The sequence below is a fragment of the Kogia breviceps genome, chromosome 16 (genome assembly GCF_026419965.1).
Source record: "Kogia breviceps isolate mKogBre1 chromosome 16, mKogBre1 haplotype 1, whole genome shotgun sequence".
Classification (NCBI taxonomy): Eukaryota; Metazoa; Chordata; class Mammalia; order Artiodactyla; family Physeteridae; genus Kogia; species Kogia breviceps.
The window spans coordinates 32812612-32836269 of NC_081325.1; the positions used below are offsets into that span (position 1 = coordinate 32812612).

Below are 23658 nucleotides of genomic sequence, written 5' to 3' on the forward strand. Positions count from 1 at the left end.
TAAATACAAAGAAATAGGATCGGAAAGTCAACAAAATGTTAAGAATGATCATTTATATGGAATGCAGTGGGTAGTGAGATACAAGGAGCTTCTACATTGTATTCAATATTTTATATGCTATTTAAATGTTTTATAACAAGAATATTTAGGTGTATTTTTAAATGAGGCATTTTTAATGCAGGGAAATTTGCATGAACTTCCTACAACATTTTTTGATTAAAAAAAAAAAAAAAAAAGAACAAAAACAGGTCTCTACTGCACAAAGTTTAAAAGCCCTGCCCTACAGTGACACCAAATGGTGGCAGATCAAAATACAGTACACAAACATAACATTGTTCAATTCAATTTCCTATAAACATTATGATTCCTTTGAAGAATTGGCAGCTTAACAGAACTAAATAATGTGGAAACAAATACTCAAAAACCTAGAATTTTTAATCAAAGAAAGTCTAGTATACCAAGTTTCAAATGCAAATTTTAGGCCTCTTTCTAAGCTTCAGCTAAATCTTGTGATCCCATTGAATACTTCAAGGACGTACAACTTAATGGATATTCACATATTTCTGAATACTATATTTGTATACCATACTCTATAGGACATAGAACCCTGGATAGCTGTATGTAAGTAATACATGACAAAAGTAGAACATATTTCTAATTTACATGTTATATTTTATACATTCTATTTGGTCTTTAATTGACATTGGTTATTATCATTTTGGATGTGTTACTTTTGAACACTGCCTTTCTACCAAACAGAAATAATATAAACAAACACAGATGTCCAGGTAAGCTGCATTTTGTTTGTTTACTATTTTACATAATTCTTGTGTGGAATTAAGCAAACAACCTTAGTGACTTTATCGATTGTATCAAATTTGAGTGTTTATTTAAATAGAATACATCTGTAATTCATGAGTCAAATTAATGAATTTACATAACTGGATAAAAGAAAATGTAAACTGACTGGCAAGTAACATAACTGCAGGGTTTTAATCGATTTTTGTTACAATGAAAACAATGCTAGAAATCACAATATCAGTATATAGAACCTGAAGATGAAACAGAGCTAAAAGCAAGTCTGTCTATGGTGAAAACAAATAAAAAGGCAAGCTTTGGTCCTATTTGGGGTGCAAAGGCTATCCCAACCCTTGCCTCTTCCTTCTTTATGACTCTGTGATGATTTTTCATCTAGAAATGATTAGCACTTTAGGTTTAGTCAATAAGTAAAGGCTTTTCTACAAGAGAAAAGTCTTGTAGGAATCTGCAGTTTAGCTTACCTCAAGATAACAGCCCGTCTTTCACATATACACAGTTACATTAAGCATATCACTTTAAAAATAAAACAGCATTATGGGAATCTTTAAAAATGTACCTGGTGATTAGAATCAGTTTCCTAAAACCACCAAATTTATATCATTTATACAATGTTGATAAATTGAAAACACATCACTCTTTAATGAATTAGTGAACTTACTGAGCTTTTAATCCAGAAAGGAGAACAGAAAACTTCAATGCATTCCATGCTGTTCATCATTTTTTGGGTAACTCTCAAGTATTGTTTAGAACTTTAAGCAAGTTTTCCTGTCTTTTGGGGGATGGGCGGGAGTTTGAGAAGTAGGGAGAGCCAGATTGGAAACTGTGAATACTTGATATGAAAAAAAGGTGAAGTTGAAGAACATTACCATTTGTCACCCCCTCCCCCAAAAAAAGAGTATATAGAAAGTTCTCATTTTTTCTTCAACTGTCTTTCTCCTTTGTTTACCAAAACAATTATATTTTAAAATGTTAGTACAACACAAACCAGAACTTGAAACAATATTTTTAGGAATATTCATAATCAACAGGTTATGAAGCTCTGTTCATATTTCCATAGCAGATGTTTTTTTTTTTTTTGCGGTACGCAGGCCTCTCACTGCTGTAGCCTCTCCCGTCGCGGAGCACAGGCTCCGGACGCGCAGGCTCAGCGGCCATGGCTCACGGGCCCAGCCTCTCCGCGGCATGTGGGATCTTCCCGGACCGGGGCACGAACCCGTGTCCCCTGCATCAGCAGGCGGATTCTCAACCACTGCGCCACCAGGGAAGCCCATAGCAGATGGTTTTTAACAGCATCACTCCTTTCTCATTATATTCCATTTGTAGTCAGGTACGATCCAGCATGGAATGTGTAGAGTTAAGGTCAAGTTTGTGTTGACATGTCCTGAAATGGAAGTGATCCATTTCTGTCTTAAAATCAAAACTATAACCTCTAGCCCTGGTATCTGGGAATATAATTGTTTTAACTTTCTGACCCCTCTGAGCACACTGCTTGTAAATCATACCTCTTTGATGTGAACTCTTGTTTTCAAAGGCGGGCATAACCTGGCTATTTAAATAAACCTGAAATATCTGCAAGTTTGAGTTCATTCTTCTGTGACAATTACTAGAAAGAACATGGGAATAGTTTTAAATCTCTGTGATGATATGCAACATAAAAGGTTACTCGTTAAATAGACATTTTCACATAAGTTTGTATGTGTTCAGGCTTAATGTAGATGGGAATGTTTCAAAATTATAATTTTACATGTTATGCTTTTCATTCAAGAGTCAAAAAAGATGGACAAAAATCAAAACTCTAAGTAGTCTGTGGTTAAAAATGTAATGCAAATTCTCCCATGTCTCATATGGAAGATATTGTGTCAAATAGGGATCAAGAGAAAGACAGAGTGATCAGGTGAAAGAAAATAAATAAGGAAATATTAAAAAAAGAAAAGAGAAAAAAATATGAGGAGGAAAGAGTACTCTGGAGAATTGGGTAAAAAAAAGCATTTTTCTAAAGATAATAAATTTTAAAGTTTTGTAATAAAAATTATAAGGCTGTGAAAAGGAAAAAGGTGCTTTTTTTTCTTCTGAGTTTGTGAACTTTGGGTGCAGGATGGAGGGTGAGGGAGGAGGGGAGGTGCTGTAGGAAGGGCTGAGTAAAATGGGTTCGTGAAGACACAGGAAGGAGTTTAAGAGCAAACGTCGACAACATGCCAAATATAGTATGTAGACACAGTCCTTTTGTTATCCAACCCAAATTTTCAAAATTATATCAAATACAATTCCATCATGTCCCTGGAAGTTGGTAATAATATAGCTGAAGACTGCAGGAAAAGAATAATCTTATATATTAAAAAAAAATGAAATACTACTTTAAAATATCATCATGATGGCTGAGTGTAACCAATCTCAAAATGATAATTTAATGGTAGAAGGAAAGAGCAGGAGAAAAGAAAGCTTGATAAAAAAATCTTAAAGTTAGGGCTTCCCTGGTGGCGCAGTGGTTGAAAGTCCGCCTGCCGATGCAAGGGACACGGGTTCATGCCCTGGTCTGGGAGGATCCCACATGCCGAGGAGCGGCTAAGCCCGTGAGCCACGGCCGCTGAGCCTGCGCATCCGGAGCCTGTGCTCCGCAATGGGAGAAGCCACAACAGTGAGAGGCCGGCATACCGCAAAAAAAAAAAAAAAAAAAAAAAATCTTAAAGTTACAATACCGCTAATATATAACACTGGAAAGTCTTTTTTCACCTCTTTAGACCCCAACTTCTATAAAGTAGGAGGCCGGAACAAGGTGATTATCAAGGTGTCTCGAAGATTTTCTAAAATGTATTCATTTTTCACCCTCATTGCCAAGAAAGAGACTATATTTCTAATTTCAGAGTCTAAAATATGAGATGAACTGAAGTGAATGATTAGAATGAAAAACTGAAGCTACTCTTGCAATATGTTGGAATACACAGCTCTAGAATAAATCACAAATATACTCTCTAGTCTTAGGAGTGCAGGTTTCATTTTACATTTTGACATTAAAGAGAGAACTTAAAAAAAATCATGTTTATGCTTTTGAAAAAAATCTTTGGACTTCATTTATGGCTAGAATTTCAATATATATTTTAAAATCAAGATAATTTCCCATAAATATCCTCAGGTGTAAAAGAAAAAGCAAGATGGACATTAAATGTTTTTGAGCAATGATGATGTGAAAAGCCTTACATTTCCTTTCCTCTGTTTTCACACAGTATAAAAATCCCCTCCAAAGAGAGCTGACACTGAGAGACAGTACTTACCACAACAGCAAACTGCTCAGGTTCACATAAGTTGTTATAGTCACTCTTGAACTGAGACAATGAATTTAACTGTTCTTGATCAGGAAGATGCTTCATTAAGTTCTAAAAATTAAAACCAAAAAAAAAATCTTCACCAAATGTGCTTCTTAAACTCTAGAAAAAAGTTTTAATAAACTGTGGGAAGGAAATCATTGAAGAAATTAATCTTTAGTTTTATTTCTAGGTAACCTCCCTAATACTAAACCTTAAGCTACATTCTCTGCATCTTGAAAGCAACCGATTTTCCTCTTCTCTATCCAGGGTTATTATATATTCAAATCAAGTACTACTGAATGTTTATTTGATTAGCTATATAATGGAGAAAGAAGAATTCAACCTATACCAAAGGAACAGCTTTCTCACCTGGATAAATGTGATCAATTACATTTCAGCTTTAGGGAATTAAATGTCAGAAATTTCAGGCAAAGCCAAACATATTTTAGCACGTCACTCACGGGGATAAAAGAAATCATCATATTGCTACTAATAGGCAAGGGAAAGAATGGAAAAGAAATCAAGGGAATTGTAATGACAGCACTTGCAAGATTTAACCAATATGATTACAGTTTTAATAATAAAAATGAAGATATCTCTAAAACAAAGTAACTTTTCTGATGTGAAAGAAAATTTGAAAAGGCATTGAAGACACAGGATGATATACCTTGCAGATGAATGCATATAGAGAGAAATTAAGTGCCGTGGCTGTAACAGCCCTTTGCCTATATCATCCTTAGCCCAGAAACCACAGGTTCATTTGGTTGTTCCGGCTCCTTTGTCCATGCACAGCCTTTCCCAAGCCACACACTTAGACAACAGAAACACTCCCAATGGAGAAAGACCAAGGGAATACATATAATTACGCTTCTCTGTTAACCCACCCCTTAGACAAATTCTATAGAGATCCTCTGTATCAAAATATAATCGACTATAATAGTATTATAGCGAGTTAGTATACTGATATTAAAATTAACAAAAGAAAAGAGTGGTTGGTGCTCACAATTCCAAATTACACCATCGATAAACTCTGTACAAGCCCAAAGTCAAGTACAAATTATAATTAACCCTACATCATGCTGAATATATTTAAGGAGGAAAAAAAAAAACCCCAAAGGTGTTATTAGTTAAAAAATAATGTTAGAGAATGTTACATATCAAAGAGTTAGATCAAAGAACAAGTTTTTGACTCACTGTGTACCTTTGGACATAAACTTGATTGACTGGCCAAAAACAAACAAAAAAGTGGCAATTTAAGATCATCCCTAAAAAAAGTATCCACGATTAGTACTATCAAACTGAATCAAAACGATAAGGGTACATGATTTTCCCATATAAACAGAAGTTTCCCTTAGTAGAATTGCCTGAGACTAAAATACCTGGTTATTAATATTTTCTTTTAATCATTCTAGTTGACATCTGATCTATTTATTACATTGGGCTTCTGAATTTCATCAGCATCCTTTTAGATAATCATCATATCGCCTTAAGTATTTTTAGTTAATATATACTTAAGTTTTAATCTTTCATCACCAATTCATTAATTTTTCACTTCATTATTTTTGCTTTCTAAAGTAAGGAAACTATTGTGATTTGTAAGAGTACAGGCCCGACCTTCCTTTGTCTCTCCCTTTATCATATTTCCCATCCTAAGCTCCTATCGAACTAAATTCTTCAGTTGCCCCCCCACACCCAGCTTTTCCCTCACAGGATCCCTCTGCTCTTTTCTACATACATGCCATATTCAACCTTTAAGGACACTTAACACACAGATACTCACACCTCACACATTATCTAGTTCTAAAACAATCTCAACACAGCCATGTTTATCCGGTATTATAGTTATATATAAATGCCATCTCCCTTGCCACTCCAGAAAGGTAAAGTCTATGTCTGATTGAGCCTAACACCATGCCCTGCACATGGTGGGCACTATGAAATACGTGCTCAATTAATTAATTAATTAATTAAAGACTGATGGTACAGAGGTAAATGGGTAAACAATGAGGTGGAAAAATAACATGCAAAGATGACATCAATACTGGCATCTTGTTATATATGAATAAATAACTAGATATGCCATAATAAGATCATGACAATGAACAAAGCCTACCAAAATAATGGTTATTACAAAGTAATGCTTTTTCCATGCCCTGTTCAAAACAGGCAAGTTCTTCACTTTACAATTAGAAAGCATTTTTAAAATTAAAAACAAGACTTCAAATAGCATAAAATTCTTAGTTAATGAATATTTGAAGACTTTGCACATGTCCAAACTAAATTTTTAGATTTTAAATTCGTAAGATTGGTTTTATATTTAGCAAGTGTGGTAACCAGAATAATGCCCCAATCCCACTAAGAGGTTCACACCTAATCCCCAGAACCTGTGAAATATTAGGTTACATGACAAAAGGAATTAGGGTTTGGGACAGAATTAAAGTTGCTATCAGCTGACCCTAAACTAGAGAGATTATCCTGGATTATCCAATGTGCCCAATGTAATTACAAAGGTCATTAAAATGGAAGAGGGAGAGAATAATAGAGTAAGAGGAAGATGTGACTATATAAGACAGGAAAAGAGAGTTGCAACATTGCAGGCTTGGAAATTAAAGGGAGGCATCCACCAGCTGAGGAATGCGGGCAACCATGAGGAGCTGGAAAAGACAAAGAAATGAACTCTTCTTTGAAGCCTACAGAAAGGAATGCAAGTCTGGTAACACCTGGAATTTGGCATGGTAAGGCCCACACCAGACTTCTGTTCTACAAAAATGTAATACATTTGTTTTATAGTAAGCCACTAAATTTGTGGTAAATTGTTAAAGCAGTAATAGAAAACTAATATATTAATAAATTATATGGAACTGAATGTTCTTAGGACATGAATTTTAAAATGCAAACTTTTTGCCATCTCAAACAACAAAAGCCACATGAACATCCAAAATATTCATATAATCAACTTAAAAGCTACTCTGTAAATATTTAACAAATACATTGTAAAAACTACATATGCATTAAGTAGAAATATTTTATTGAAGGGACTTGGAAATCTACTCTCAAGAACAAAGCACACTCACGATCAACAGGAATAAAGACAAAATGTAGTAAAGAGAAACTACTAGAGAAAAAAAAAAAGATGCTTGAAGATGGTTTGTTGAATTAGGTAGTTAATGAGTCTGAGACTCAGCACAAATCACTGATGGGATTATATATTACCACCACACTTAGAAGATAGGACAGACAAAACCAAGAACTTCCAAGGATACCACTTACTGATGGATTAAAACATCTAGAATATTTTTAATCAGTTGTTAACAACAGATTAAAACATCTAGAATATTTTTAATCAGTTGTTAACACTAACTAATAAGAATAAAAGACAGCAAACTGAAGATATTATTCTCTCACTGTATGATTTGTGGTCTGCTTCTCCAACTTTAAATTCTGTCAAGACATGCATTAATGTACCTTATGTATAGAATTCAGCAAGTAATTCTGAAACCATACTAGCATTCTTTAAATGATCCTGTGAGTAGAAAATATTTTAAAAATCTTCCAGACTTCTGAATGATTCACAATACCATGCAAACAAATTTCTAGAATTCATGGGAACACAAATGACTCAAGTAAGGGTTGTTAATCAAGGTAACTCTAAATACAGAGAAAATTCCCTCAGTCTTCTATAACAAACAATAATACACCTTTATAAGACATATAAGCCCAAGAAAAACATATTTTATAAGGATTATACAAATAAATTTAAATTAGCATATTACTAGTCTTAACTGTAACAAAAACATAAACATATGTGTAAAAGTAAACAATTTGCCTTTCAAAAACAGTCATTTGAAATAATTGAAATGTAATCATTTGATAGTATTATATTTAGTTTGCAGTTAAGAGAAGATGCAGAGCTTTATCTCCTGGCAATGCAGAAGTTATGCTCAAACTAATTATGCAGCAATGATTTTCCAGTTGAATGATTTAGTTTAAGAATTTTGCTTCACTTACAGATTTCTATTTAATGAGAAGCTTGCAAGGAAATATTGGAATTTAAGCTCTCTGGCTGCTTGTTTACCTGAATCATAGACTCTGCCAACTGTGTTTCATCCACTTCCAATATCATCATTTTGATTTCCTCATATGGCACCCGGAAAGAACTCAGGAAGATTGCTAAGAGGAGGAGGAAAACAAAGGTTCATAATGAAGAAGGTAAGAAAATAATTTGAGATGTAGTTCTATACATAAAATCAAAAATAATTCATAAAGTGAGAGATTTTAATTATTTAATATAATTACTGTGGGGGAAACTTTCATTAGCACATTTTATACCCTTCTCCTGTTTTATAACTAGTGCTTAAACAACAGTCCTTCCTATATTATTATGCCGGTTCTGAGGTTGGTTTTTAATGCTTAGTTATTAGCCTAACATAGGAATGGTGCCAATTTTGATGTGATTTTAGAAAGCTGAAATATGTTTAGAACACTATAGAGATATCACATTGTAATGAAAAGAACCATAAAACCTCAATATGTACGTGTAATATTTATCTATACATGTGTGTTATTAGCCTGCATAATATCTTCTGGCCTTACTAAATAGTTCAGAAAAAAAATTTTTTTAAGAAAACTGCTAAGCAGTGCATTAATGCTTTTCCAAGTTATAACAGCACTTCACTGTTCAGAAACATTGTAGACAATATGCCAGAGAAATACCTTTTTTATGTAACTAAAGCTTAAATACGCAATATTAGAACACAAATTTCAATGGAAAACTGTCCAAATGGACTAGATGAGATAATATGTTATTACTGAGAATTTCAACATTATTTACTTTGTGTGTGTGTGTGTGTGTGTGGTACGCGGACCTCTCACTGTCATGGCCTCTCCCGTTGCGGAGCACAGGCTCCGGACGCGCAGGCTCAGCGGCCATGGCTCACGGGCCCAGCCGCTCTGCGGCATATGGGATTTTCCCAGACAGGGGCACGAACCTGTGTCCCCTGCATCGGCAGGAGGATTCTCAACCACTGCACCATCAGGAAAGCCCTATTTATATTTTTATACCTCATACATCTTATGTTAAAACACAATGATCTCATAAGTATATAAGAATATTTTCATAGCATTAGATTTCATGATTTTACTGTTTCCCCCCTTATTCTACTAGTATTATTGTTTCTTCTGTTCAGTGAGAGATGTCATTTCTTGAACACACTCAGACCTTGCTACCACTACCTACTACTTTGTTTTATATACCAAACATATCATTTTATTTGTAGGTATTTTCATATAAAAACACTATTTTACATAAGATAGAGGAAACATGATCTCTTCTTTCTTGGAGTAAGGCTGTATGCCTGAGGATACCATGGATCAACTACAGATGAACAACGAGAGTACCATCTGTGTTCTTATCAGCTTCATTCACACATTTTGAACTTACACAGTCATAAATGTGGGATAATAGTGGTAGAAATTATAAATGTGTATAATCCTCAATATCCCAAGAATAAGATGGAACAAAGGAGCTAAATGATATTGTAAAAGATAGAGATTAGTGGAATTATAAAAGGATAACCCCATAGTAGACATTAGAAAGCACAAAAATATAATAACTATATGATCTCAAAGAGATAATCAATGAATAACTGATAGAGAGGAAATAAAATCTAAATCTGTACATCATGTATAAAACAAGTTGTAGTATTAAATGTAAATATTAACAAATAGGAATACTAAAAGAAATTTAGCATGGCAAATTAGCTCATTTATGATTAGAGAAGAACTTCTTAATCATAAAAATCAGTGAAAAACATATGAAAAGACTGATATCTGACAAAATAAAAAGAAAACACTATAACAATTAAAAGCACTTAAAACAATTAAAAAGCAAGGAAATTGGGGAGATGAACCTGCCTCAAAATTCAGAGGTGTTTCTCCCACTTCATTTAGAATACAATGAGGTCCAAATAGGAAAATGAGAAAAATGTATGAAAACTAAAAGGAATAAGAAAAAAGTTACCAAAAAATAATATATAATAAGTTAAACATCAGAAGTAAGCAAATTGAGAAGGCAAATTGTTAAGATAGTACCTGTACTGCAAACTTAGAAAGATAGTAAGATTAATCAGAATCCTTAAAATTTCCTTTGAGAGAGAGTATATTCTACTCAAGAAACCTAACCATGGCCACAATAACAAAACATAGACAAGGTTATAATGTTAAATAGAAAGATTAAAAGGAAAGAATTACACTGAGGCATAATATAGTAATTGAGAGAAAGAAATTATAGTTTTGTATTTCAGGCAGCATGGCAAAGTGGACAAAGAACCTTGAAATATTTTTAAAAAGTTATGTTTTATCTTAATCTTAAATCTATTTCTGAGCTGTAGTGAAAGAAAGGAAAATAGAAATCCTGGAGAAAATGAAATAATTACTTAAAGAAATGAAAGACAAGTTTGAAACACTGGACAGGAAAGAAAAACAAAGATTTGAGGGAGAAAAAAACTTTAAAAATAAAAATATATATATTTAGCTACTGAAATGGAAAACTCACATGGATTAGACATCAGATAAAGAGAAAATTGCTGACATAGGCAGAGAAGCTACCCAAAACACAAAGACAAAGAGATGGAAAAGTACTAGGTTAAGAGACATAGAAGATGAGTAAGGACACCTAAAAATGTCTTCTTGGAGTTCCAAAAGGAACACATGCACATACACACACACATGCGTGCGCGCACACACACACACACACACACACACACACACACACACACACACACCAGGGAAGAAGCATATTTAAAGAGAAAATGTCATTTTCCAGAATTTTAGAGAGAAATCATCAGAACAAGGAGGCTCAACAAGTCCTAAACATAATTTTTTCTTTAAAGCTACATTAGCTTCTTGTAAAACACCAAGCATGGGAGAGTTTATACAGTGGGAACACTCAAGCTTTGATACTGGAAGAGAAAATTGGTACGAATGCAGAACAGGTGTATATATAGAGGTATACTTAGAGAAAAGCCGAACTTTTTCTGTAAATGGCTACATGGTAAATATTTTAGGTTTTGTGAGCTATACAGTCTGTCACAACTACTCAACTCTGCTATTGCAGCCCAAAAGCAGCCATAGATAATATGTAAAAGTCGGCCCTGGCTAAGTTCCAATAAAACCTGTTTAAAAAAAACAGACAATGGACGACATTTAGCCTGAGAACTATAGTATGCCACACCCTTAGTATCACCAAAAGTAGGAAACAACCCAGAGGTCGAATGAAATAAAGTATAATATTCAAAGAATGTTATACACACTAAACTGCAATGAAAATGAATACACTGTAGCTAGATGCATTAACATGATATGATTTTATACATGTAATATTCAGTATTAGTCAAAACCAACAACTTATTGTTTAGGAACATGTATGTAGTTAGTAAAACTGTAGAGAAAAAAGGAAGGGAAGATTTAACCCAAGATTCAGGATAAGGTTACTTCTCACAGGAAGGGGAATAAGATTAGAGAGGGTAATATATAAGTCCCTAAGTATTAGTAATGTTCCATTTCTTTAGGTATGAATGTTTGATTTATATATCATGCATTTTATATATTCTCTCGTATGTGTAATATGTCATAACAATATATTTGAAACAAATTTAAATGAATAATATGAAAACAAAATGCATCTGGTGGAAAAAGATGACATACTGTGTGGTAAAGGATTAAGTTTACCCAAGTAAGGTCTGGCTCCTATGAGGTACTCTGTAAGCCCTTGGAATGCCCTGTGTGATAAGAGTGTCTTTGTTTACTGGGGCATTCACTGGACCACACCAGACAGTCTATGCTAATAATGTGATTTATGGTGGGGGCTTTGGGTCACACAATATTAGCTTGAACTGTGGAGGGGCTGGGAACTAAGGCCATCATTTGGGGGTTCAGCTATAATCAAGACCCAGTAAAAACTCTGAACACCAAGCCTAGGGCGAGCATCTCTACTGGCAATAATCTGTGAGAACTGTCACACATCGTTGCTGGGAGAAGCTACTACTATCCATGACTCCACTGGGAGAGGACAACTGCAAACTTTATGCTTACAACTCTCCTGGACTCTGCCCCACATGCCTCTTCCCTTTGGCAATTTTAATCTGTACCATTTTGCTATAATAACTATAACCATGAGTAAAACAGCTTTCAGTCAATTCTGTGAGTCCTTCTAACAAATTATCAAACTTAAGAGTGGTCTTGGAGACCCCCAAATTTGCAACTGGTGTCAGAAGTGAAGGTAGTTTTGGGGACCCCCTAACTTTGCAAATAAAACAACTATATGATCTCACTTATACAATTATGTAATTATATAAACATAAATAACACAATGTACAATTAATAATACATGTTTAACAACATACAATAATACGTGAAAGAAAAAATTAAATGTGAATAGAAAAATCTACTTTGCAGATAGACCTAACTTATTCCTTAACTTTCTTCTATATTTGTAATTCATCCACTACTTTCAGGTATTATTCCATAATTAACATATATATTAAACATATATTTATAAAGATTGAACTATGGTTTTCTTTATAGTTTATGAATAAGTTTTGGGGAAAACATTTGCTATAACTAAGGGCAAATAAACTACAGAAGAGTTGAAAATGGCCTAATGCATAACACAAATCAGAAAACAAGTATAGAACTTTAAAAAATTTTTTTAAGTTATAGAGAATAATGAGATACTCATTTAAATCTTAAAAAATATCCATTAAACTGAATCTTTATACTAACATGCATTTTATCCTTCAAAATGTGATTATATTGATCCCAGTGGGAAGCTCTGAATGCAGTGAAGGAGTGTAAAGTGTGCAGATTTTGGAGCCAGTCACACATGTTTTCCACAAGGGAACTTATAAATATTTAAACCTTTACATTAATTCCTAGGTTTCAGGGTTCCTCCCTTTATAGCTCTACTACCCACTCCAAAACATCTGGTAAAGCATATGAACCTTGTAAAACTCCTGAGCCATCTCTTGATCCTAGAATGGCTAGAATTCTATCTTTTACACTGAGCCCAGAGTCTGCCAAAACCTTTACAAACTCAAAATATAGGGATCCTAACCCACCTTTAAATAAATAGGTAAATAAATCTGTGGATTTTAGATCCTTTCCTCAAAACTCTGAAATATTTCAGTTAAGGGAAATCTAAAAGAAAGTATCTTAGATTTCTAAGTGATAGGATAGAGTCTTGTCACCATCACAAGACTCTTCTCAGAATTCAGTATCTCAGAAGACTCTGAATTTCCTAGACAAAAACCAGCTGTGAATCAGACTATAATTACAGTAAAGATTATAGGCTGCTAAAGCTTCTTAAAGCTTAAATCATAACACTTGCTACAATCAGAGAGGGTAAGAATAATCTGAGATGGATTACCTCATAATATGATGACCTGGTATGAATTCTGACCTTTTGATCTTATACTTTAAAACATGTATAACAACTAAATGAATGGATATATATGCCCTAGCTACAGCAACCCAGACAATGATATCCTTCTTTATGATAATATAATTTTGTTATCTCTAAACAGGAATAAATATGCCCTATACCTACTGGCCATTTTCAAAATCAGCGATCTTTTTCAAGTCACTGAACTGCTACACCCACGTCAGTACTACTACCTACATGATGAGACTGTAGTAAAGGTTAAAGAGCCAAATACAGAACTAGCACATCAGCTATTACAATTAAATTTGAAATCCCATTTAGCACATGTGTGTAATATGTAAGTAGAACCCTATTCAACAGGTCAATTATTCAACTTTGAGATGGCTATTTAGGCTATCTTATCATGGCTAACCCATCTAAAAAGAATTATACTCAAAATGATATTTCTTTAGGACACCTACCTAACAAGACAATTTGTAATGCAGGTCATAAACATTTTTCAAGACAAAAATTATCTTTCAAATCACAGAGTATAGAACTTTCTGACATTATCTAAGTTACTAATGCTTTTAACAGAGACAATGTTCCTTTAAGAGGGAAATTCCCTGAAATATCTGTATCACATAACAAACCCCAAAATTTCACTGGTCTAACCTCCCCTGCAAGACATATTTCTAATTCAGACTACATGTCCATCACACACCAGGAAGACAGGCTCTTTTACTTATCATCCTCATATCGGGATGTTGAACACCACTCTGGGTGCGGGGCAGAGAGGACTGGAGCTGCTCCCATCAGCAATTAATGCTTCCACACAAAAGTTACCTCATCCCCACTGATATTTTCATTGGCCCAAGCAAGTCACATGGTACCACCTAACTTGAAACGGGCAGGTATGTGCCCAGAAATAGAAAACTGTATATTGGCCAATAGCGCTAATGTCTGCACACTACCCACGAGGATCCTGTCAGGCTTACACTGCAGAAAAGAGATGGCCCTCTGCCATAGCGAGTTGCAAAGCAAGAGGGTTTCAAACCTTTCACAAAAGGAATGTCAACTCTGCCTTCTCTGTACACTAACTTAACTCCCTCTTTAATCAATAGCATGGATCTTTATCCTCTCATCAAGAATTGTTTTGTCCCAATATTTGCAAAAAGCTCACTTGAGGAATGTAATAATTGAAAAGCAGACTAAAAGCCATGTTAGCTCTTCGTGTCTCTAGACTCTCCACATTTTATCCCTCTTAAAGCATCAGAAAAGTAATATATCCAGATCATACTATCTCAGTTCCAAATAGAACTATCTTTAATGCATTTAAGATGCAGTTAGAAATCAGTCAGAAGCAAAACTATTTGCCCTCTTCTCCCACAATAATTCAGTCAGGAAAACAATTCAATACTAAGAATTTAGCTCCTGTAACAATAATTAAATCTAAAATGTTTCCAGTCAGTACTTTTGAGGAAAGGCTTTGAACTGCTCAGATGCGATAACAGAATTCATTTTAATCATCATCCTTATTTCCGTTAACATTCCAACCTCCTTTGTGTGTGATAAAGTATCGCAAATAATAGAGATTCAGTGGTAAAGAAGAAATAATCCACTACCAATTTTTTTCAAAATATTATGTCATCACCTAAATTCCATAATTCTTTACTGTTATACTTAAAAGAAAGACTTTAAAGGGTAGGTCTCTTTTCAGTTATGGGAAATATGTTTCCCTTTCTTAGTTTTATCTTCTAAAATGCATTAATCTTTTGAAGGATTTAACTCATAATTTACCTAAAGGAAAGGAAAATTATCTTTGAATTTATTATAAATGATAATAATAAAATTAACATAAAATGAAAAGCAAGTCAAAAAGAAAATGAAATAATTTAAAGGAACCAGTGTGTTCAGTGGTGTGTTTCACTAATTTAATTGTACTGAAATCTGATACTTACAAAGGTTCTGGGCAACTTTAGAATCTAGAAATTTAAGTTCTTTAATTCTTTTCTTAATAGCTTTCTTCTCTTCAAAATCTTCCTCTTCTCTTCTCGCTGTAAAACCAAGGATAGATCCATATTAAGGGTGGTAGGCACTCAATTGCCTAAAGACAGGATATGAACTTTGTCATAAAAGAATCTAAAAAAAGATATAAATCATTTAAATCATTTATAAAAATAATAGAATAATAGATATCCCAAGACCTAAACTATTTCAGATAGGGAGTGGCGGCTCTTTCCCTAGAAAAACTACTAAGAGTAAATATTTAGAGGTCTAAACAGCAAAAACAAAAACAAAGCTGATGTGCACTATGGAAATCAATGCTATCAGGTGAAGAATAAGTACAGTTAGCTCCTTTGAACAATGTACAGCACACAATTATAAAAGTAAATGTATTACACTTAGGATAGGTTAAGGAGTTAGCTCTAAGAGTGCTAAACAAAGACAAACACCCAGCTGTTTTATGTTTGATACACCTTGTTCATTTAAAAAGACAGCTCATATAAAACTCAAAGAGTAGAATGTTTACAATTTGTTTTTCAAATCTTTGAAAAATATTCAAATTTTGATAATCAACCTACTTTATCTGAGCTTTTAAAACTCAGCAAATGCATTAAACCTCTCTGTCTTTGCTAAAAAATAAGAGAATAAATACATCATGCTAAACAACAATAATATGAACTGTGATTATAGCACAGCACATGACAGTCAAGGTTAACAGCTGGAACCAATAAAGCGATCCTGTCATCTTTCCTCTCTTTTGCATACGTTGACAGCACTTCGGATGAAAGTAAGTCATCTTTACAAAATTAGGATCTTGATAACAAAGAACAACGGATCAAATTGTTTAGTTAGATATGTACAAATAAATCACTAATGTTGAGGAAGAATAATTTCGAAAACAATCTTCATATACAAGACAGCACATTATAATTAAATTCTTTGTATATCAGAAAAGCATTATAATTACATGTTTAGGTACATAGTGTGAAATAAGGATCAAATTTTATACTTTTCAAAATATTTATTAACTAATTATTTCTATCATTTTATGAATAATCAACCATCTTTCTCAACTGATTTTATATTACACTTTTATTCTATGTGTTTTCCTGGACTTCTAATTCTGCTCCATTGTTCCATGTACTACTCTTGTGCTATTATCATTCTGTCTTAAGCACTATAGGATTTATGATATAACTTACTACATAACTGGCTGTTCAAATTACTTTTCTTCCTTTTCTAAACTTTCTTCACTTTTCTCATTTATTTTTCCACAGGAACCTTAGAGTAATTCCAAAGTTCCAAAAATAAAATCCACTTGAATTGTATTTGAATTGCAAGGGATTTGTAAACAGGTTCAGGCAAATTTGATATGTTGACAATTTCTAAACTTCCTAATCATGAACATGACATGTGTCTATAACTTTTCAACTTAACACAGCACTCTGCATAGGCATCCTGTATATTTATTGTTAGTGTTAGGTATCCTAAGTATGTTTATTACATTCCTATTATACTCCTAGGGTGTATTGATTAATTCTACATTTCCCCACTATACTTTGCAACTAGTTACTGCTAGAATATAGAAACTGCTGAATTTTGCATATATGTTTTATAATCATTCAGTTTACTTATTTATTCTTTCATTCAAGTAAGAAGTATTTATTAAGCACCAACTAAAAAAGACCATGCTAGACAAAATGGAGATGTCTTGGCCTCAAAGAATTTAAGACCAAATCGAGAGGACTGCAAAGCAAATGGCAATTACAGTACATAGATATATCTTCAGTGTTTGGGTGAGAACCGCAGGATATTAAAGAAAATTAACCCATACTTGCCAGAGATAGTCTTCATGGAATGAATGATATCTAAGCAAAAGCTAGAAAGCGAAAAGAAGTTAGCCAGGTGAGAAAGTTTTAGGGTGCGGGAAGGAAGGACACAGATAGATAATGGAAGGATAGTGTTTCAGGTTCTGCAAGAACTTGAAGGGCACAGAAAGAATTAAGAATAATAAGAGTGGGACTTCCCTGGCAGCACAGTGGTTAAGAATCTGCCTACCAATGCAGGGGACATGGGTTCGATCCCTGGTCCAGGAAGATCCCACATGCCACGGAGCAACTAAGTGCATGCGCCACAGCTACTGAGCCTGTGCTCTAGAACCCGCAAGCCACAACTACTGAGCCTGCGTGCCACAACTACTGAAGCCCGCGTGCCTATAGCCCATGCTCCACAATAAGAGAAGCCACCAGAATGAGAAGCTCGCACGCTACAACGAAGAGTAGCACCAGTTCACCACAACTAGAGAAAGCCCGCGCACAGCAATGAAGACCCAACGCAGCCAAAAATAAATAAATAAATAAATAATTTTTAAAAAAACAAGAAGAAGGGCAAAGAATATTGGGTGTAAATAAATGACAACAGAAATTAATCAGACACCAGATCATGCAAGACCTTTTAAGCCATGATAAGAATTCTGGCTTTTATCCTCAGAGCAATGTGGAGCCAGCGAAGGCTTACGTATGAGAGAGAAATCAAACGAACTGCATTTTAGAAAAAACTCAGCCTACTGAAGGTGTATTGAAAGAGTGGCAAAAATAATGGTTGAAGGGCAAGACAGAAGAGAGTTGTAGTAATCCAAATGAGAAAAGAATGGGACCTCACCCAGACCACCAGGATGGAGAGAATGGATGAGCCCTCAAAGCAGAATCCAGTCCAGACCCATCTCCTGAGTTCCAACTTGACTATCCAACTGCCTACTCTCACACCTCTACTTGGATGTCTAATGGGCACCGTCAGCTTCACGTGTCCAAAACCCACATTCACACACCTCCATGCTGCTCTTCCTGGAATTTTCCTCATCTTAGAAATGGGAATGCTCTTATTGCAATTGCTCAAGTCACAAAGCTTGAAGTCACCCTCTTTCCATTAACCCAAAACTACATTTAGTCCGTCAGTGAACCCCATCAATTCTAACTCTAAAATATTCACTAAAATTTAATATTTAATATTAAATTTAAAATTTAATATTCACTAAAATAAGCAGGGGCTACTATACTCCCTCGCTTGTGGCTACCATCCTTTCTCACCTGGATTGCAATTGCTTTCTAACTAGTCTCCCCATTTCCAAGCTTGACCAACTGCAGTCTCTTCACCACAACACAGCAAAAGACTCCTGTTAAACCTTAAAAGAAAAGGTTTACTTCTCTTACTTCCTTATACAGAATAGCACCCCGACCCCTGCCCAGTATTCTCTATCACCATCACTCTGCCTTTTTTCTCCTCCAAAGCACTTACTCTTCACATATCATAAATATGATACTGTCTCTCTTCCCCCATTAGAAAGCAAGTTGTTAGAGGCAGGAACTTTGTTCACCGTTGTATACTGAGCACCAAGCCTGGAACATAGCAGAAGTTCAGTAAATGTCTGTAGGTATGTATATACCTGCAGACTAAAGGAGAAAGAAGGGTTTAAGTAACCAGGCAGATGATGATGGTGTTGTTTATTTAATTCAACAACAAATGAGGAACAGTTTTGACCTAGTCCAGTTTTAAACGTGTAGTTTGAGGAGCTCTTTTCTCTCCACATGGTCATGTACAAGAGGCAGCTGAATGTACAGAAGAGAAACCTGAAACAGTGATACAGGTTATCAGTCCTAATAATTATTCTATTGACTGTCACAGGTTCTCCAGTTATCAGCAAATAATGACACATTTGTCTCCTTATTCCTAGTATTGAAATATTTTCCTTGTCTTGTTATATAGGTTAAAATTTTCAGATGAAGGCGAGTAAAAATTTTATTAGTGAACTTCCTTTCCTCAACCTGACCAAATGGCAATCCCTTACTCTTTAGAAAATGTATACATTTTATTTTCCTATCTTTATCCTCAAGGAAAAGGATGATTCTAAGTTTTTAAAAATCAGTTTATTTCTCAACAGCAGTAACCTGTCACATTCTGAAACATTTTCTGGTCTACATAAAGAAAAAAGTCAAGAAACGAATAACCTTAAATTTTAAATAATATTGACTGAACATCTACTAGGCATTGCACTGAACACTTTCTGTTGCACTTGCTTATACAATTCTCATAAGAGTAATACTGTTTCTGTGACTACTATCATCATTATCATAATCATGATGAGAAAGATAATGCTTAAGATAAGTAGTTTTAAAAGGAACAGATCTGATAAAAGAATAAGGGTCACTACACTTTGACTCTAATGTTCTTTCCACTAGTTGTAAAATATGTTAGGTGTCACATTAAAAAAAGAAAAAAGTTTATCTAGCAATCTTGACCACTTAAACCTGCAAATCAGAAACTGAAGCAATTTTAACCAATTCTGCTTTTTTATAAAAATGACAAATTAGACTCTTATTGAGTTTAATGTATCAGCATACCCATAATGCAATGAAATCATGGCTTTCTCCTCTCTTCTCTGCTCCATATAGTCAAAGAATGGCTGGGGAAAGATGGAATGGGAATAGGGTAAAGGGAGGAAGAAGCAGAGTTTTCTAAGATAGAAAACAAGATTCAAAAAAAAAAAAGGTAGAAATATGCTTATGTAGATATGAAACCAGATAATCAGTTTATTATCCAAACAGACTGATTTGGTTAAAATCTTTCATACTGAGAAATAATGAAAAGTACTGCTGGGGAAAAACTACAGCCAGATAATGGACTGCCTCAAATCAGAGTAAAACCAGTGAAAATGTTTATGCAAAGGTCACTGATAAAGCAGGATATACATGTTGACAACAACAGGGATGCATTAAAGAGGACTAAGAATAAAGGAGGCTGTTTAGCGAGAATGAAATTTTTTCACAAAAGCCTATTTCAGTTTCCCATGCTGACAGTATCTCTGTGGAATATTAGCCAGGAGAGTGCAGGGTCCTGCAAGGAACTCAGGCTTGGAATCTCAATGCCACGTTCTGCCATCCTGGCCCCACAGAGTACCAGACACAGTCCACTGCAGCTTACCTCCCTCACCTGGAGACACTGGCCCTCTAAGGACTTATGAGAATGAAGTGAAATGATCATTACCTTCCTGAAACCATCCCCTACCTCTGCAGTGAAAGAGAAATAAGGGATAAGAAACAGAGTGCCTGACCACAACTCAGGAGCCCAGAGGCGAGCACATTTTAGACACATCCCATCCACTGGAGGAGCTCCTATTCTAAACCCCATACCAATACATTTTCACTAAAATACTAGTTCTCCTCAAGTATGAGTCATAAAGTCAGATTATTAGTGCCATCTGTACTTGTGGTCTAGCTTTTCTGCCATTAGAAGTCCGTGTTAAACCTTATTTCCTAGAGATGTTTAGTAAGGCTACATTTTTCCGAAAGAAGATTAATCCTGTTCAAGAATGGTTCTGATCACTAACACAGCATATGCCGCATTTCATGAGGGTTTTATGTCAGAAAAAAGTCAAAGATGACAAAACTCTTTGTTGCCGAGAGCCATGAACTGAAAGTCTTTTTTAATTACATTTTCTCTTTATTCTTTTCCTATTTTCAAAGTTTCAAAAATAGCAGCAAAATTATATAAAGAATCTCCTTTCAAAATCTTTTCTTTCATACTAAATTTTCCATTAAATATCACAGTTCCATGGTACATGGTTATACATCTTACTCTAGTTCATTTTCCATTATTTTCTCATCAGACTGATTAAAAATGTGACCTTTTCTAGGAATAGGATTCCACATAAATTTTACAGTACATTATTTAACCATTGCAAACAATTCTAGAATATGCACAATTCTCACAATTCTAAATGTGTGAGCATCTAGTAGAGGCACAAAATGTAATAAATACTATAGTTTCTCTTTCCACAGTTGAGTATTTTAAATCAGTAAATGTGACTAATAATTTTTTATTCTATTTTTGTCAGAGCTTCCTGGATAACTATCTTAAGACAATGTTTTTAAAATATTAAGCATTTTAATTTTTTTCGGTTTTCATTTAGTACAAGTGCTATTAAATTTTACATGTTGTATGTTTAAATTAAATTACCTTTTTTTTGTTCATTAGATTATTATAGCACTAGCCTTCAGAGGATATAATGAAGTGACTGAATGATTAAATAACCATTCTCTATGACACTGAAAGAAGCCAATAAAAGTCATCTCAACTACAGAAATAAAGCGAACATAAATCATATGATTAGGAAATGAAAACTGAGGCCTACCACAACCTTCATATGGGGTGAAAGGTGGGGGGCAGAGAGAGAGCTATAAACTAGAGATTATTTGCACAATTGTGGTTGTTTTTCTTCCTGACTTTTCTAACTACTGAGGTTCTAAGAGGCCAATAAAGAGTATCAAAAATTTATTGGGCTGAAATTTAGAAGCAAACAGCCCTTGAATATTAAGTTTAACTACCTCATCTATCAGTGAGGAAACCTAAGTAGAGAAAATATGAGTTACTTGCCCGAGGTCACACAAAGGCCTCGGCTGTCACCAGATCCCAGACAAGAACACTGACCACTGCATCACAGGCCCAGAGCAGCTCTGGGGCAGGGAATCTGCAGCAGGAAATCAGTCTGCAACCAAGCTTATAAGAGGAAGTTAACTCCCCAAGCGTTGCTTTTTCAGGTAATAGAATTTTCCCTTGCTGCACGTGTTCATTGGGAGAGTAGGTGAGGCAGTGAGTGGACCTGGGGAAGGAAGAGAAATGCTTGGTCTGCTGAACAAAATGAGCAGAATTTAAAGTTATGGAAAAAAACCATACTTCCAAAGGGAAAGTCGAGAATTCACCCATCACTACTCTCACATAGTGGTTCCCTTTGGACGACGCTCAGTTATTCAGCTACATGGGGTGAACGGAATGGACCTGGGAGTCTTAGGGGTGATATTGAGAATAGGTGAATGGCTGAGAAAAGAAAGCAGATTTCTGAGAGTCAGTACTGCTGGAGTTGTGATAGGACGATATGGTTTCAAGGAAGATTTAGGCAGCTCGAAGACAGAAGATACAAAATACATAGAAAAAAGCAAAAACTTGGAATAAATTAGCATTTTTTAAGTTGGCACTATCCCCTTGGCAAAATATCAAAGTAAACACTTTGGTACTGAAAACTATAATTGTATAAATAGCTTTAGTCATATCTGATCTGTCAAACCCAGTTTTAATATTTCTAGGCACAAAAATAAATGGCTATGTGCTTAACTGCAAAGAAAATAAATAGGGCAGAAACAGATTATTTTTTTTACTCAAATATTAATATATGACTGCCATAACTAATCAGAGCATTTTACTAGCAAAAAGATGTCTGTTTGGCAACCCAAGGCTAAGAATTATATATTATATAAGAAGACTAGTTGAAGCACTAAATAAAATCTTGTGGAATAGATGATTTCAACACCAGTAACGATCAAAAGTATAGCAAAGAAATGCCCATTTCTCTATACGATTAGAAGACAAGGGTACAAAACAACTTTTCTTGAAGGACTTTTTCTCTATAACTCAAGTCCTGTATGGATAAGGGAGAAGGAGTTCATTATTTAACAAGCCTTGAACTAGAGGTGTAGCTAGATTTTTTTAAAAACGATGTACAAGAGGATTATTAAGGCATTGAGAATACACTTTATAAAAAACTTAAAACATATACTTCAAAATGATCACATACCAAAAAAAAGATCACATGATTTCTACATACTTAACTAAAAGCAATTTGTTTTCTACATCTCATTTTCCTATATGAAAAAACAAGCTGATCAAAACAAACTCTTATAGAAACTATTTGATCTCAAAGGACCTTTGCAACCACAGAAATTAGCAATATTGCTCATCTCAAAAGTATTACCACTACAAACTAAAAGAACCACTTTCTTCAGGTTCCCTTGTGTGTAAACACCCCTTCATGACCAAAGACTTAGATAGCAGAAAAACAGGAGTTCAAATCAAATAAAATTATCAACACCCTTCAAAATCACATATTCAACAACTTTTTTTTAACTTAACAACCTTTGCTGGGGTGAAAAATAACTCTAGGACAGTTAAGCCTATTTATCGTATATATCTTAGTGTTAACTGCTTTAATTAAATTAGTTACAAATTGAGATGACTTTTGATTAAATAAACCATAGGTATGAGGGAAGAAAGTAAAAGTAATCA

At 34.5% G+C, this 23658-nt stretch overlaps 1 protein-coding gene across 2 annotated transcripts in view; it reads right to left on the bottom strand.

Moving 5' to 3' along the window:
- DIAPH3 (diaphanous related formin 3) overlaps nt 1–23658 on the bottom strand; it is a 565809-nt gene that overhangs the window by 281741 nt on the left and 260410 nt on the right. For both annotated transcript variants that reach the window (XM_067016329.1, XM_059042398.2), the window contains 3 exons: nt 15501–15596; nt 8197–8291; nt 4089–4190 (listed from right to left, as the gene is read on the bottom strand). In XM_067016329.1, the coding sequence (XP_066872430.1) occupies nt 4089–4190; nt 8197–8291; nt 15501–15596 (293 nt within the window). The remainder of the gene's footprint in view (nt 1–4088; nt 4191–8196; nt 8292–15500; nt 15597–23658) is intronic.